At 31.7% G+C, this 17146-nt stretch overlaps 1 protein-coding gene across 1 annotated transcript in view; it reads left to right on the top strand.

Moving 5' to 3' along the window:
• Nucleotides 1–17146, top strand: part of LOC126880648 (centrosomal protein of 290 kDa) — a 127653-nt gene that overhangs the window by 20926 nt on the left and 89581 nt on the right. Inside the window, exons 12-16 of the mRNA XM_050644690.1 lie at nucleotides 207–379; nucleotides 2125–2334; nucleotides 5160–5373; nucleotides 9874–10055; nucleotides 16000–16265. Coding sequence (XP_050500647.1) covers nucleotides 207–379; nucleotides 2125–2334; nucleotides 5160–5373; nucleotides 9874–10055; nucleotides 16000–16265 — 1045 coding nt within the window. The remainder of the gene's footprint in view (nucleotides 1–206; nucleotides 380–2124; nucleotides 2335–5159; nucleotides 5374–9873; nucleotides 10056–15999; nucleotides 16266–17146) is intronic.

The raw sequence follows: 17146 nt of genomic DNA, 5'->3' as shown, positions 1-17146 counted from the left end.
CAGTTTTCCCTGTATTCCTGCACTCAACCGTTCTCTTCAGTTCTTTCTCTTTCGCAAGTCCCCTTCCTGCAGATTTCTTCTTTCCATTGCTTCATCCACTTCATCTCCGAGAGACCTTCGGGGTCTGCCTCTATTCCTATTTCCTATTAGACTCCTCTCGGGTATACTGTTTATCCAACGTTTTTAATATGCTCTTGTAATTTCAGAATTCAGTGAAAAGTCTTCAAGAAGAAATAAAGTCTAAAGACGAACAAATTATGAAGTACCAAACTTTGTTAAAGAATGATAGAGATAAACACAGTCTAGCAGCAGCCAGGTTGCAAGAAGAGCTACAAAATTTACAAAAACAGTTGATGGAAGAAACTCAAAAGGCCAAAAAGTAAGTAACTTTTTTATATTATCCTACCTTTATTAGCATTTATTCAAATATACTACAATTGCCTGTGACAAAAGAAAAAATAGTGCTCATATAACCAAAAACCTTCCTTAATGAAATTCAACGTAGTTTAGACTTATAAAATAATATTTGTGTAGGTACTACTGTTAATTAAACGATGTTAAAATGATTTTTTACGTAATTTATTAGTCTTTATTTTAAATTTATTGAGATACAATTTACTAATCAAAATCAGCATTACAAGCTATTAGCGGTCATCCAATAAACCAATTCCGAAATGCCTTAATTGTAAACATTAAAAAATTAATTATGGATCTTAAACAAAGTAATGTAAATGTTTCGTTTATTTGGACGAAAGGACATTGCGGAGTGAAAGGTAATGAAATTGCGGATATAGCCGCAAAAGTACTCACAGTTGCCACCATATTGACAAAGTATTTAATTTAAAAGATTTGAATAATGCTCTCAAACCTAATATCAGAAGGAAATTGGAAACTGATTACAAAAGAATTGCAAATGAATCTACAAACCATTATTTCAGTATTCACCCTACACTTCCAAAAAACATTCCTCATTTCACCTTTAATTATAATAGAGCACAAATGTCAGTATTGACTCGTTTAAAATTGAACCATGGTCGTTTTCCATCTGACTTATATAAAATTGGAATACTTAAATCTCCTGTCTGTAGTTGTGACAATGTATCCATTGGTGATCTAAATCATATATTTCTAGAATGTTCTCTAAACTCTCAATCTTCTTCAATTCTGTATCAAGAAATAATTCATGACGAGTGTCCATTGCCGCTAAATATTACAGCTCTCCTTTCTTCCTCAGATAAATCGGTACTAGATTCTATCATTAATTTTATCAGAAATTCAAAAATAGCGGTATAGTTTAGAAATAAACAACATGAAAACATTTAACGTAATTAAGAATTTACGTGTTTTGTGGCAAATAGAATTTGTCTGATGCCAGGATCTCTCTCTCTCACACACACACACACACACACACAATTTACTAAAAATATAATTTATAAATATTTATTTTACAAAGTTTCAGTTATTATAAAACGAACGGTTCATATAATAATCGGAAGAGGAATGAATAATATCTATTTGTATAACAAGGGAAGAAAGTGCTACTTTTCCTCCCGAGAATGAACATTACTGCCCGACGCGTAGCGGACGGTAGTAATCATTCAAGGGAGGAAAAGGCACTTTACTCCTATGTTACACTTATGATTTTTCCACCTTCCTCAAATAACAAGTCATTTTTTCATTTTTAAATAATTTATTTATGTAACTAACTGACAAAATTTATTAGACAACTAAAACTAACAAGTAGGTACATTATAACTGTCAACTGTCAAGTATAAGTCAAATTATTAATGTAAACATTGTTAAATAAAAAAACAATTTACTGTTTTTTACCATTCTACAAAATATATAAATATATAAATAAACGTTAAAGTATATAGATACTTACAATAGATAATAGAATATTGTACAAGGCGTCAATAAGTTATTTTATAAATGACATACCATGACGTCACTTTTACTTTTACTCCTTAGGGAGTCAAAGTACTTTGTCTCCCTAGGGAGGAAAAGTACGACTTTGGTCCCTACAATCAGGTCAGGAAAAGTATACTTTCGGTTGAGGTAGGTGGAAAAAATTATTTATTGGGTCATTGGCAGGTAGTTACGTAACGTTTCATTCATTTGCAGTTTGGAGGAAACTTGTGCCAAAAATAGGCCAAACAGAGCGGCTTTGGAGCGGTACGTAAGTCAAGTACACGCATTAGAAAAACACGCTTCTGAGCTGCACACCAAACTGTCAACGTTAGAGGTGCAGCTGCAGTCTAGTCGACAAGAATCTATAAGGTGGAGAACTATGGCCAACGATAGACTGACTGCTATGGAAGACCTGCGGAAAGAGTAAGATTAAGTTTATTTATTTTTAGGTTAGATTTTAATTTCAATTGATTGTATAAACACAAAGTTTGTTCTCTAATTTATACCAGACATAGAGGACCTCTTCTTCTTCATGTGCATATCCGTGACGAATATTGGCGACCATCATGGCAATTTTTATCTTATCTGCAGCGGCGCACAAAAGCTGCATAGATGTTGTGTTGAACCACGTTTTGAGATTCTTTAACCAGGATGTTCTTCTTCGTTCTAGATCTCGCTTCCTTTCCTTGCAGGATGGCTTGTAGAAGTACATATCTGGATTCATTTTGCACATGGGTCTGAAGTATGTAACTTTGCAGATGATTTGATGGTGGTTAGTACTTCTCGGTTCTTATTCACTCTTATGAGGACCTCCTCATTTGTGACCCGGTCAGTCCACGGGATTTCAAGTAATCTCCGATACATCCAGATCTCAAATGTAATTTTCTGCACATATCTTTGTTCAAGATCCACCATTCAGCACAATAAAAAAAGACAGACAAGACATTGTATCACAGCATTCTTATTTTTGTAGCTCCTCAAGAAGGCCTCCATCCGGTTGAAGGTGGATCTAGCTTTTCCAATACGCGCTCTTTCTCTTGGCTTCATGGTCCATTCTTCATTAGTGATGTTGAAAACGTAACTATTCGTTACAAAGTACTCGTTACTTATGAATACCGAAAGTAACGATTACTATACAGAGAGGTAAATCGTTACTTTGATAACTTTGATTCGTTACTTCGTATCAATCGTATCAGAGCGAGCACCTATTTTGATTTTGAGTATTGTATCTACTCGGTTGATATCGGAGTCGGACCGGTATTTCACGAGTGTTCGGTATCAGTACAGTTAACTAAAATTTTATGTATGAAGGGCGAAGGCTACGAAGAGTTTTACAGGATTACAGAGAAGTAGCTGAAACAGAGGGAGGTATATCATTTAACAAAGCATGCACCCAGAAACAGATGTCTATACGATTTGTCGAGGTAGATAATTCACAGAATTTCACAGATGTTAGTTCTTTTGAAAATAAAAATGCAAAACATTAGATTTAAATAATAAATAAACACTATTCTTATCAGGCCTAGAAAAAAATAGCTTAGATTGACCGGAAAATATGTAGAAATGATAATATTTCTAGACTATGATCATCAACTTTAATTTTACATGTAGATATGGCATTGTTTTTATTAGACCAGGTTTAACACTAAAAACACAGGAATAAAATTATTTTTAAATATAGTAAGTGCATACAGACTTGCAACTTTTTGCTTTGTATTTTGGATTAGGATGACGTCTGGAAAAAAGTCTACAATTAAAATATAGGTGGAAATGCATTATTGCATTTTAAAGTGTATAAAACGCATCGAAAAATGCATAAACATGTTAAAATCAGTATATTAACGGCAGTGGCGGCTCGTGGCCTTGGAGACTGGGTCGGCAAGGTTTTTTTGTCTCCTCATATAGGTATACCATCAAACTAAAAGGCTTAAATCATCATAGGAGATTTTGTTGTTTTTTGCTTTTTTTTTATTTGATGTACTTGACATTCTATCTTGCTTCATGGTGTTTCGACAATACGTGTTGATTCTTTTGAGACAAGGTAAATCCCGTTTATTTGAGGCAGAAATTAGTGGTAATAAGAAAATTGATGAACAGTTTTTTGTAATGAATTGCAGTACTTACTACATAGAATTATACATACATATTTTGTAACTTATCCCACTTATTTGTCAGATACACGCACAGTCCTATAAGATTTGTACGCGGGCATGAGATTTTTTATGATTTAAGTTCAGATTTGCATCTTTTTTTTTTGTCATAAATATTTTATCAGAGTTCCATTATTGTTTTTATTGTATTATTATTGTATTGTATTATTTATTGTGTTACTATATTGTTTCTGTTTATTTTGTATTAGGATTAGGATTGTATTTTGTTTATTGCAACTGGCTGAATGACTAATGTCTATGCCATTAAAAAAAAAAAAAAAAAAAAAAAAAAAAAACTTATCCCACTTTCTGAAAATATTTGGATCCGCATAATTTTTAAGTACCTAACTTGTAATAATAAATATCTTGGAAATTCTTTGGCGAAGGTAACTTTTAAATTTTGAATCGTCAAAGAGGTCAAAAATTTGCAAATCTTTAAAATTCGAAAAACGAGTATCTATTTGCATATAATAGTAGGTATCCAAAATTTCAAGATATACTTACTCGTTTTTTGAGATATGTATCATGTCGTTTTTTTTGGATGGTTCGGAAATATCAAGCGAATCCAAAACGTCACTGCGTATATATTGGAAACTACTATCATTACGAAAATCTCTGAGATTTTGCACCAGCTTTCGTATTCTATTTTTGAAATAAATAATGTCAGTAGACTGATTTTGAACAACAAGGAATATCTTGGGCAAACTCTGTCTTAAAAATATTTAAAAGGATATTAAAAGAGTAATTATTATTTAATAAAGTTCTCAAACCGATTGCTTCACGGATCTAGGTATCGCCACTTTCAAAATCATCGCCTTCGATAATAAAATCAAAAACTTCCAAAAGCTGCTCACGAAAATCTGCTACAGATACTAAAACTACCAGAGATAATCCGCTTAGATAAAACTAACCGAGATTTAAAATTTCATCGCGTCTGACAAACTGTTCGCTTTTTTTTTCATCACTATTCTTCATTCGTTAAATACGCTAAAGGCAAAACATTCCTTGTTTCTTGAAATACTGCATTAAATTACTTATAATATTTTAATTTTTTTACTTTGTGATAATCTTGTCTAATTTGTAGTATTATTTTTACAGTTTAGATAAACAACATCAATCAGAAATGGTACAATATAAGTCTGATATAGAAAAATTGAGGGACCTTGGAAACGACGAAATAAATACTTTAAGACAATTAATACTAAGGCAAAAAGGAGAATTAACCGGAAGACTAGATATGGATATTCAACGGTTGATCAGAGAAAAAGATGATAAAATACATGAAATGATTGTCAAGCTCAGACAAGTAAAGGTAATAGTGTTATTCTCACAAAATAGTATATTTTCTTTAAAAAGAACTATTTTGTTAGATAGTTAATAATTTCTAACTCAATTTTTATCTCTCTTCAGTCCTGATCCTCCTGATGTCGTGTATTGTCCATCTTCAAAGATTTCTATCTCTTGTAATTTCTATAGCGGTACGCTTTAATTATTATTTTTGCTAATTTTATTTTCTTAATTTTTAATAACTTTTCTCAAAACGAAATAATATGGGTCATATAAATTCACATGTAAAAGACAAACCAGATGCTAAGAGGGACACGGTTTTACGAAACGGAATGTATCCTTAACCATATGTTTTTGGTGTGTTCAGTTTAACAAACTGAATTCTTCATAAATTAATTACCTTATCAGACCTTATGTCAATAACTCACAATTGGACATGCATTCGAAAACGTAAACTGCAGAAATGTTTCAACCTTTAAACGCCAGATCTAAATAATTTATTGCCCATCTGGTCAGATGGTAAAACACAAACAGATTAACGTTGTGGTTTCTTTTCAGCGACTCAGTCAGTCGGTTACAACACCCCAGAGGCATCGGCCGCTCGCTGGGCCGAAACAATAACAAACCCTCTTACGCGATGTATAAGCAAAACACCTTTTGTTACCAAAATAAATAAATATTTTACTGTTCTTCGTTAACTTATTTTTATTATTTTTAATTAATTCCGTCAACTCACACCTACCGGAATATTTCTTTCAACTGATGCAGAGGTCTTTTGCGTATTCCTGTTGTTTGGCCAATCCATCTTGTTGGGTATCTTCCTCGTGATTTCCGGCCTTCTATCTTTCCTTGGATAATAAGTTTTTCCATATTTTCTGTATCTGCTGTCATAAACTGTCCAAAGTATTTTAAATGATGCAGTTGGACTTTGCTGGAGAGCCGTTTACTGACCTTTAGCTCATTTAAAATTGAATTATTTGTCCTGTGGTCAGTCCACAAAATTCATAACTTTCTTCTCCAACAGACCATATCAGTGGCATCCATCTTCTTCTTCTTTCCGCTTGTCCTAGGATCCAAGATATAGATCCGTATGTCAGTACAGTAGAACCCCGGTCAACCGAAATCAGGTTAACCGGAACCCGGGTCAACCGGAACGTGAATATTTAAAAGTGTTTGTAATACTCCTACTGACGTCCTTCTAATTAAAAGATGGCGGAACATCGCTGCTCGAAAACCACTCGAAAACGATGTGAAGGACTTACGAAAAAACAAACAAAAATTACTGACTTCTGTATTAAGTAATGTACAATGCTGTAGTAACTTAAGTTATTCAGTTTATACAGTACATACTCTAGTAGCCTACTATGTATGTATTTAGCAATCCATTATTGTATTTTAAATATTTTGTATATCTGTAATAAAATACTGTATTACTGTGCTGTACATACTACAGTATATACAATATATATTATGCCTATATTATAGGCATTGTTTGTAAATTCATTTTCCCTATACGCCGTGTTATTAGGCTATTTTTAGCATATGACGGCTAAACCGAAAAATTGGTTATCCGAAACGGCTCTCCCCCCTTTATTTCGGTTAACCGGGGTTCTACTGTATTGAGAATATTAAGTAGTTGATCAGCCTTATTTTCAGAGTTCGTGAAATTTGAGAGTCCTTCCATATTTTAGTCATCTTTCCTATGATGAATTCTGGTAGATCACATCTATTATTCACGTTTTATTTCTTTACCCACATAACAATGATGTTCGCATCATGTTCTAAGCATATACTACCAACATTCGTCGGAGTATATTCTTTTTAGTATATGTGTAGTACAAGCATAGCATCTACCTTAAAAAACATTCTAAATTTCATGTTTTTTGCATATACTTCAAAGTATATTCTCGTACCGAATATACTAAGTATATTCGTGTACGTAGGATCTCGGAATATTCGTAAAAGTTTATTCTTAGAATATACCTTTATCGAATATTCTTAACACATACTTATAAGTACATTCTTAACACATACTTATAAGTAGATACTTTTAAAATACCTATCTTAAAAATAATTTGTATGTATAGGAAGTATAATATTAGCCTTATAGATTATCAACTTCGTTATTTTTTAGAACACATAATTAATAAAAATGTATGTAGGTAGTATTGGACGAATTTCATTTCAAAATTGTTGTAGGATAAAAAAGTTTAAACATTAATTGTATTAACGTTTACATAGATACTATTAAAAATTCGTTTTCATAATTGAAATGACTTTACCATTTCGAGTTTATCATGAATCATTAGTATTTTTACATCCTTGGAATTTGAATTTAGGTACATTCAATTCAATAGGCCATTTCGCAGAACCAAAACGTGTCAAACTGCACAACCAAAGCAACCAAAGGCTTTGGCGTTGCCAACCGTCGAGTAAGATTTTCCCGTCAATTTACCTTAAAAATTCCCACTTTTATAAAAAAAAACTTCCCTCCTGTTTACAAAATCTGAGAAGACATGTAATCAAATATTTTGATTTTTTCTTAATATTTTACAATTTGGACTGGAACAATAATTCCCTTTTGAGTTAACTTTTTCCCTTTATCACCTTTTCTGTTGAAAATTCCCGCAAAAAGGGAAATTTCTCTCCGTTTGGCAACACTGACCACCGATTTTGTTATTCCACAATACATTCATGACCCCCCCCATCATATTCTGACCATTTCTATTCTTCTGAATGGATCAGGGATAGGAAAAAACCGTAAAATATGAAAAAGAAAACAGGCATTATTTCATTATTTGTATCATCTATGGATCTATGCGTATGCAGGATGCAGGCAGTGAGGCACTGGCAGGCAGTGTTAAGGATGAAGGCGAATGATGTAGTACTAGGACTAAAGAACATACATAATCTGTTTATTTTGTTTGCGGTGCTTCAAAATACATATAATATATTTTGATAACTCAATATTACTTAAATAGGTAAGTACATATAAGTATTATATAAATTTTAGTTACTTATTATGCATAGTTTAGTTTAGCTAAATATTATGTAATGATTTATATAAATAACTAAAATTTATAAATATGTACTTACTTTTTAAGTAATATTGTAGAATGTAGGTACTAACTACATATTTGCAATTAAAATATGTAAATAGATATTTGGTAGAACCAGTAGAACCTAAGATGAGATTAGGTGATGCTGAAAACATACTTCTAAGCAATATAGCACTTGATAGCACTTTCTTAGAATATGTATTCTTAAAAATATAATATTCTTCCCATACAAAGATGTGCGGTAGTACGTTCTTAGTATATAAATAGAAGGTTTATAGCACTTCCTTGGAATATTCTAAAAAGTACCTTCTTGGTATAAACTAAAAAGATGTGCGGTAGTATGTTCTAAGTATACACATAGAAGGTTTATAGCACGTCCTTGGAATGTTCTCAAAAGAACATTCTTGGTATATACTGAAAAGAAGTGCGGTAGTACATTCTAAGTATATACATAGAACGTTTAAGTACTGTAATGTAGTATATACTCAGTATCTGCTCTGCACATTCGCAATGGTAATTACGCACATTCTCAGTATATACTTTTTCTGAAAAGTATGTTCTATGAATCTACTAAGAACATGAAATTGTTATGTGGGTAGTGACCCTGTGTTTGTGATCAATGATCCCAGATATAAGTATGAGCTCTGGGTAAGAAACAGAAGAATATAATGGAATGACCACATAAGCCGAATGGCAACAAATAGGATAGTCAGGACAGCGAGAGACGGTTCCCCAAAAGGAAGACGATTAGTGGGAAGACCACGAAAATGATGGAACGACAACTTACTAGAGGCACATTGAAAAAACAGACAGAGTCATGTCTACACAAAAAGAAGAAGAGAAGGAGAAGCATGAGCTCACAACCTCAAACCGCTCAATCGTGGTTATGTTTGGATGGTTGCTATGTAGTCTATCCACTAACATGATCTTTGTCTTTGAGATTATGTTGAGCTGGAGACCAAACTTTTAACTTTCGTTATCAAATACTCGTCTGAGATCAATTAACTCTTCTTGATTATTTTCAAGAAGGACTGTGTCATCTGCAAAACGTAGATTGTATATTTTTCGGCCATTTATGGAGATGCTCTTTTCCCATCCTTCAAGCGCTCTTCTTATAATATGCTCCCCATATATATTAATATAATACATCCTTGTCTGACACATTGTTCTGGATGGAATTCGTTTGAGAATACCTCAAGCACTTTTAACTCTTCTAGTAGTGTGTTCGTCTAGTTCAGTTATAAGCGAAATTGTGTACCTATTGTGGTACGCCTACCTCTTTTAGTATCTGCCAATAGTATTGCTATTTGACCCTGTCGACAGCTTTACGATAATCTATAAAACAGCATTTTGCTAGAAAACGAGCATATCAGGTGGTGGAATCCTCTGTTTTGGTCTAATAGAATTTACGAAACATATAGACTAATATATATTAAAAATATATTTTCTGCATTCTTTTTTCGCAGACCTCAAAGAAATCCGAACCTCTAGAATCAGAATCGACCTCAAAGTTTTGCGAGATGGAATCCGCAAAAGATTTACTTAGCAAAGAACACGATTTGCTGAAAAAACGATACGAACAGTTGTTGATGAAAGAAAAAAATGCTAGAGACGAGATAAGAGAGCTAAAAGCTCAACTGCTAAAAAAGTAAGATTGCATGTACAACATTTTTCATCAGTACTGCACCATAATTAGGTAACTTATATATTTAGATCTTCAGGAATCAATTAAGCCTAATAGACCAGGGCGGATCGGTGAAAACACGTATTTTTTGGATGTGCGAGGTGGCATTCGGATTTTTGCAGATAAAGTTAAGTGACAACTTCAACAATAATAATTGACATAATATGCTCCTTCTCAAATATGCCCGGAAGATTAATAAAAAAAAATAAAATTTTTAAAAATTTCGAAAAACATCGATTTTTTTCTATTTTCTTTGCTTATAACTTTAAAACGATTCATTTTGAAACAAAGTCGTAGGGAAATAAAATAAAGATAATGGAATTTTGTATGATAAACGACTGGTAAAAAATGTCTTATATTATTACCCTTTCTGCAAAATAGCAATAAATACAAAATAAGGGGGCAAATAAGCCTGTTTTTATTCAATGTTTTTGTTAACCACTTTGGTTGCACTTAGAACTTTCGTAATTCGCTTAGAAAATTCTTACAACGTACTTAAATCGTTCACCAAATTTCATTAAAGTCGACCTGATAGATTTTGCAGAATAATTGTGCAATCTAAACTCTAAAAAGTTCAATTTTTTTTAAAAACTTTCTGAAGAAAAAGTAGACCATTTAGAAGTTTTCTAATTTTTTTTACATATAAAGAGGTTCTCTACCTATCTAATACATGTTACAGAATTAAAATAGGATTATTTAAGCGGCCTCAGCATTGTTTTAAGGTTATAAAATTTTTTTGAAGTTATACTTCTTTACCGGCGATAGAGGGTGAATTTTTATATGTTAAAACCTATCAGCCCGGCGCATGCGCATTATAACTTTGTTCTGATTGGATGTTCAAATGACATGTCAAAAATTATCCGATATGGCAGCTGTAGGACAGCTGTGGTTTGGAGGTAAAGGTAAAGGTAAACAAATGTATAATATATTAGTTTCATTGTTGTGAGGACAGAAACAAAAAAGTTTATAATATTGTAGTGACTTTTAAATAGTTTTTAAAAGCAACAGGTACGTAATAATTGTTAATGTATCATGGGTATAAACCTACCTATTTGATCTGCCAAAATACATAGTATGTAATACTTTTATTTATATAATTTGATTACCATCAAAATTTCTATCAATATTCACCTAATATATTGTTTTCTTACTCTATGTTTTGTTGTATTTTTTCAATTCTAAATCATTTCAATTCAAAATTAAAATAATTTGATCAATTTTCAAAATATCAAAATATCACAAGTTTAATCCGTTTAGTTAGTCGATCTTCGTAAATAACGACACATAGTGTCCGTGGCTAAGCGTTGAAGGCGAATGAATTCCAATACCAACCGCGCTTATCAGCGCTGGTTCGAGTCCCAATAGAAACTTTCTTTTTTGTTTTTTTTAATACATTTTATGATTGTAAGTATATTTATTATATAATTTTATTTCCAGAAAATACGTATTTAGTTAAAAAAAATTTCGACAATTAATATTCAGACATCATTTGTGGCTTGTTTAATGTGTTTGTGTGTGTTTTATTCTGTTAATTTTTGGCACTGTTCTAATAAAAATGTTTGAGAAGTAGTAAGTATAAATTAGTTTAATATTTAACCCTTAACTACAGACATCCGGTATTTTTTACCGGCGGGCATTCCCAAAATGTGGATTTCGTGGTAACCTCACAACTTACAAGTTCATGTGTCTCTGTACCTCTCGGGCAGTTTGTATAACAATGCTAGTCAAAGCGTGTATTGTGTATTGTCAATATTTTCTTTTCTGGTACACATCAAAAATCTTAACCGGTAAAAATTACCGGATGTCTGTGTTAAGGGAGTATTTTTATATGAGTACTATATTTGTAAATCTGAAATGTTTACATTATTTTTTTGTGTTTTTGGGGAAAAAGTAAAGAAATGGACTGTGGAAGACATCCTGGACCTTCAATGAAGGTTAAATTTGAAGATAAAAATTTTGAGGCCACTTTGCAAAAATGGAATTGCCATTTAATTTTATTACAATTTTACCCCTTGCAGATTTTTTTTCATGGATGTAAAAATTTTCGTGGATGCTATTTTATATTTCCTTTGTGATTCTATGTTACGTTTATTTGTTAAAAAAAAGTTTAAATTTTTGTCCATAGCATTTATGGCCGTTTGTTTCAATAGACCAAAAATGTTACCAAAATTCTGGTTTAATAGATTATTCTTCAAAAATCTTGTCATTATATTATTAAAATCACTCATTTTACCATTTTTCCCATATCTAGAGACTCCATAAAAACACATAATGCAAAAAGTTTTTGTTTTTTATTATTAACTTTATATTTTGACTCTATTTTATAATGACCGGTAAAAAATACCGGGAGTCTGTAGTTACGTGATAATATTGGGATGTCTGTAGTTAAGGGTTAAACAAAATATAAATAAAAAGTACATTAATTTCGTTTAAATCATATAATAGAAGTATAACTTCTTACGTGCGTACAAAGTACACACACATTCTTTTTTTGACTTATAAACAAATACAGGCATTTGAGTTGACATAAATTCATTGTCTCGAGAATAGGCGTCTCTGGAGATAAATTCCGAAACAGGTCGATTTTTATCTTGATATTCTATTTTTTTGGTATATACATCATACTAGTGACGTCATCCATCTGGGCGTGATGACGTAATCGATGATTTTTTTAATGAGAATAGGTGCCGTGTGATAGCTCAATCGAAAGGCTATTCAATTTTGTATTCACTAATATAAACATTAACATAATTATTTATACAGGGTTTTAATTAAATTTTTTTTTAATAAAATTATTTCCAATATTTATATTACGTCATCACACCCAGATGGATGACGTCACTAGTATGATATTTATGCCAAAAAATTATAATTTAAAAATAAAAATCGATCTGTTTCGGGATTTATCTCAAGAGTCGCCCATTATCAAGAAAATGAATTTATTCCAAACTCAAATATCCTCACTGTATTTGTTTATAAGCCAAAACATTGTTTATAACTTTAAAACAGTGCTGAGGCCGCTTAAATAATTCGATTTTAATTCTGTAAAGTGTATTAGTTAGGTAGAGAACCTTTATACGCAAAAAATTAGCAAACTTCTAAATGGTCTACTTTTTGTTTAGAAAGTTTTTAAAAAATTTGAACTTTTTAAAAAAATTTATATTGCAAAATTATTATGCAACATCTATTAGGCAGATTTTAATGAAATTTGGTGGACGGTTTAAGTATGTTGTAAGAATTTTTTAAGCGAATTATGAAGATTTTAAGTGCAACCAAAGTGGTTGAAAAAAAGAATGTGTGTGTACTTTGTACGCACGTAAGAAGTTATACTTCTATTATATAATTTTTCAACGAAACTAATATACTTTAAACAGTTTATTTATATTTTATTTAAATATTAAACTAATTTTAATACTTACTACTTCTCAAAAATTTTTATTAAAACAGTGCCAAAAATTAAAATAATAAAATAATAAAACACACACAAACAAACACATTGAAAAATACCACAAATGATTTCTGAACAATGTAGGAAAAAATTTTAACTAAATACGTATTTTCTGAAAAAAAAATTATAAAAAAAATTATATAATAAATAAACTTACAATCATAAAATGTATAAAAAAAATAAAAGTTTCCATTGGGGTTCTAACCCGCTTATCAGCGCAGTTAGTATTGAAATTCATTCACCTTAAACTTTTACCCACGGAGACCATGTGCCATCATGTGCGAAGATGAACTAACTAAACGAATTAAACTTTTGACGGTTCTAAATTTAACCAAATTATTTTGATTTTGAATTGAAATTATTTAGAATTGAAAGAAATGTTAAAATACAACAAAACATAGAGTAAGAAAACAATACATATATCAGAATCAGGTGAATATTGATAGAAATTTTGATGGTAATCAAATTATGTAAATCAAAGGGCCGGTTGTTCGAAGGCTAATCAACAATGATCACTATCAAATATTTTAATTACTGTCACAACTGTCAATGTCAACTTTGGTTGGGCTGCTGAAAACATAATGATTATAATTATGAGATTAGTTAATCAATTAACATAACAATTATTAACATAATTGACTAACTAATTTCACAATTGTAATCAATAATTATGTTTTCAGCAACCCAATCAAAGTTGACATTGACAGTTGTGACAGTAATTAAATATTTGATAATGATCATTTTTTATTAGCGTTCGAACAACCGGCCCAAAGCATTACACTCTTTTGGCTGGTTCTTTTTAAATTTTCCAAATAGGTAGGTACCTATGAAATTTTTTATTAGGATACTGAAACATTTAAAATTATTACGTACCTGTCGCTTTTAAAAACTATTTAAAAAGTCACTACAACATTATAAACTTGCTTTCTTCTCTGCCATCACAACAATAAAAACTAATATACACAACATTAATTTGTTTATCCAAAATCTCCATATTGAACAATTATTGACAGATGATTTTAACACCCAATCAGATCCCGTATAACGTTTATACCACACTGTCTGTGTGCGCATGCGCGCAGTATTATGAATTTTACTCTCAATCGCGCCTAAAGAAGTATAACTTCAAAAACATTGAAAATAAACAGTCTTTTTTGTCCCCGTATTTTCTATTTATTGCTGTTTTGCAGAAAGGGTAATAATTTATGAAAAAATGAATCGTGTTAAAGTTATAAGCAAAGAAAGCAGAAAAAAATCGATGGTTTTCGAAATTTTTAAATATTTAAATTTTTTTATTAATGTTCCGGGCATATTTGAGAAGGAGCATAAATCCATTATAATTATTGAAGTTATCACCTAACTTTATCTGCAAAAATCCGAATGGCACCTCTCACATCCACCTCAAAACAGATCCGTCCTGGTCTATAAAACCATATTCTGTTTAGTTTCCTAATAATCATTTTACATAATAATCATTTTACATTTTACATGGCCAAAAAATGCAACACTTGGTCGGTTTTGGTTTACAGTAAATTTCATGAAAAGTTGAAGCTAATCTATCAAATCTAAAAGTTTGGAGAAGTTGGTCCAATGATGAGACTTATCGGCGTCGTGTCCGAGGATCTGGATGTCCTAGAATATTGAAAGGCCATAATTTGCGCCATCTTTGACTTCTTGCTCTCAGAAATAGACGGGACAGCGTACATCAAGAAAGAGATGATTTAGTTGCAGCTACAATCTAGTTGCAACTACGTCGGCTTGTGGTTTTTTTACCTTTGACACCAAAGTATAAGGATCGACACACTTAGAATGATGCAAAGCTCGGCAAAACTGGAATTGGCCAATGGAATTTTGTCTGATTCAATGATGACTCTACGTTTTTTTTTTGGGTGGTTTGGATGAGCGCATAAGGGTGAGACGTTTTCGAGGCGAGAGACTAAATATATACTTGTCTGTTGAATGTCATACAGCAAGACAACAAAGTATTATGGTATGGGGTGCTATATGTTTGGGAATCAGATCACCTCTAATTTTTATTAATGACACTCTGACAGTTCGACGATATATTGGTGAAGTACTGCAACCAGAATCCGGTATAGAGACTTTAGAGGGGCCATCAAGATCACCTGATTTGTCACCCATCGAACATGTGTAGGATATGGTAGGTCGAAAACTAAATCGATTGCCACGTTCTCCAACAAATTTAGAAGGCATATGGCATGTCATAAGAAGAATCTAAATGAGTATTCCATCATATGATAAAGACAATTAATTCGATCCATACCCCATAGAGTAACTGAGTACCTATATAGAAAATCAAGGAGGAGTCATCCATTATTAATTTTTTTACTAAAAAATAAATATTTAAAAAAATATTTGTCCTTCTTGGTGTTGCATTTTTTGGCCATCACTATATGTATTATTAATGAAAGATACATTATTTAATAATTCTTTTTCAAGACCCATAAGTGCCCGAAGTGATAAATCCGATAAATCGATTAAAGACCAACTTCAGAAAAAGGTTTCTTCATTAGAAAATGAAATTATAGATCTCAAACGGAATCTCAGCGAACAAATTGCCATCAACGAAGCTCACAGAGTACAAGCTAACGAAGATTTCGAAAAATGGAAGAAAATGAAATACTTTCAACAAACGGCCGAAAAGTTGAAGAATAAATTGAAGGAGAGGGACAACGAGTTTGAAAAGTTACAGCAAACTAATACAGGTAAGATTTTCACTTCAATTATACGTTCCAAGAACAATTTTTTATATTTTTTTATTTGTGTACAAGTTGTTTATTTTTAAATAGCTTTTGTAATATATTTAGCTCAAGGCTTTTCAGAGTGCTTTTTGATAATTTGGCTATTCTTATACGGTAGTGGGATTAATTTCTACGGGCTTGGGATGCCGAAAAAACTTTTTAACAAGCAAAATCTTTCTTTATCTCTGTTTGAATGAATTAGAAAAATAATTTAAGACTTTATATGTGTGTGTTTTTCACTGCAGAAACTTATAAATTTACGTCACCAACCATATAGACGGTAAGGTAAGAAATGTCTCAAATCGTGGCTCTTTGAGAAGATATACACTCGGCTCGGAAAAGCAAAGCCGAAGGGATACTTTTTTTAACTCCTTTATTCTTCAATTTTAACTCCTTTATCAACAAAGCGTCTTTGTTGATAAATGATTATGACATGTACAGGATGCTCCATTAAGCACCCTGTTTTATAATGTAGCTATTGCTAACTTTGTGGCATTACCTCTACTATTTACAATATTTTACTATTTACAAAAATATGTTTATTACAAATTACTTAAACCTATTAATTAAGTCTCTTGGTTTGAATTTTTTTAATCTGCTTTCTTCATGTTCATGTAAGTCTTCAAACAACCGCTTGGCTAACTCGTTAGGATGTTCAGACACTCTTTCGCGATACGTTGCACTATATTCACTTATCACTTCTTGCACTGTTGGAATTGCTAAGTCTCGTTGGATCACGTAGTTGGGTACGTAGTATGGAGCATCAAGAATCAGCCTTATCGTCTTGTTTTGGAACCTCTGTATTATATTTATGTTGCTATTAGAAGCTGCTCCCCAGAGCTGGA

This window comes from Diabrotica virgifera, chromosome 2, assembly GCF_917563875.1.
Source record: "Diabrotica virgifera virgifera chromosome 2, PGI_DIABVI_V3a".
Lineage (NCBI taxonomy): Eukaryota > Metazoa > Arthropoda > Insecta > Coleoptera > Chrysomelidae > Diabrotica > Diabrotica virgifera.
Note: the sequence above shows the minus strand (reverse complement) of the source record. Positions and strands in the feature narration are given on the sequence as shown.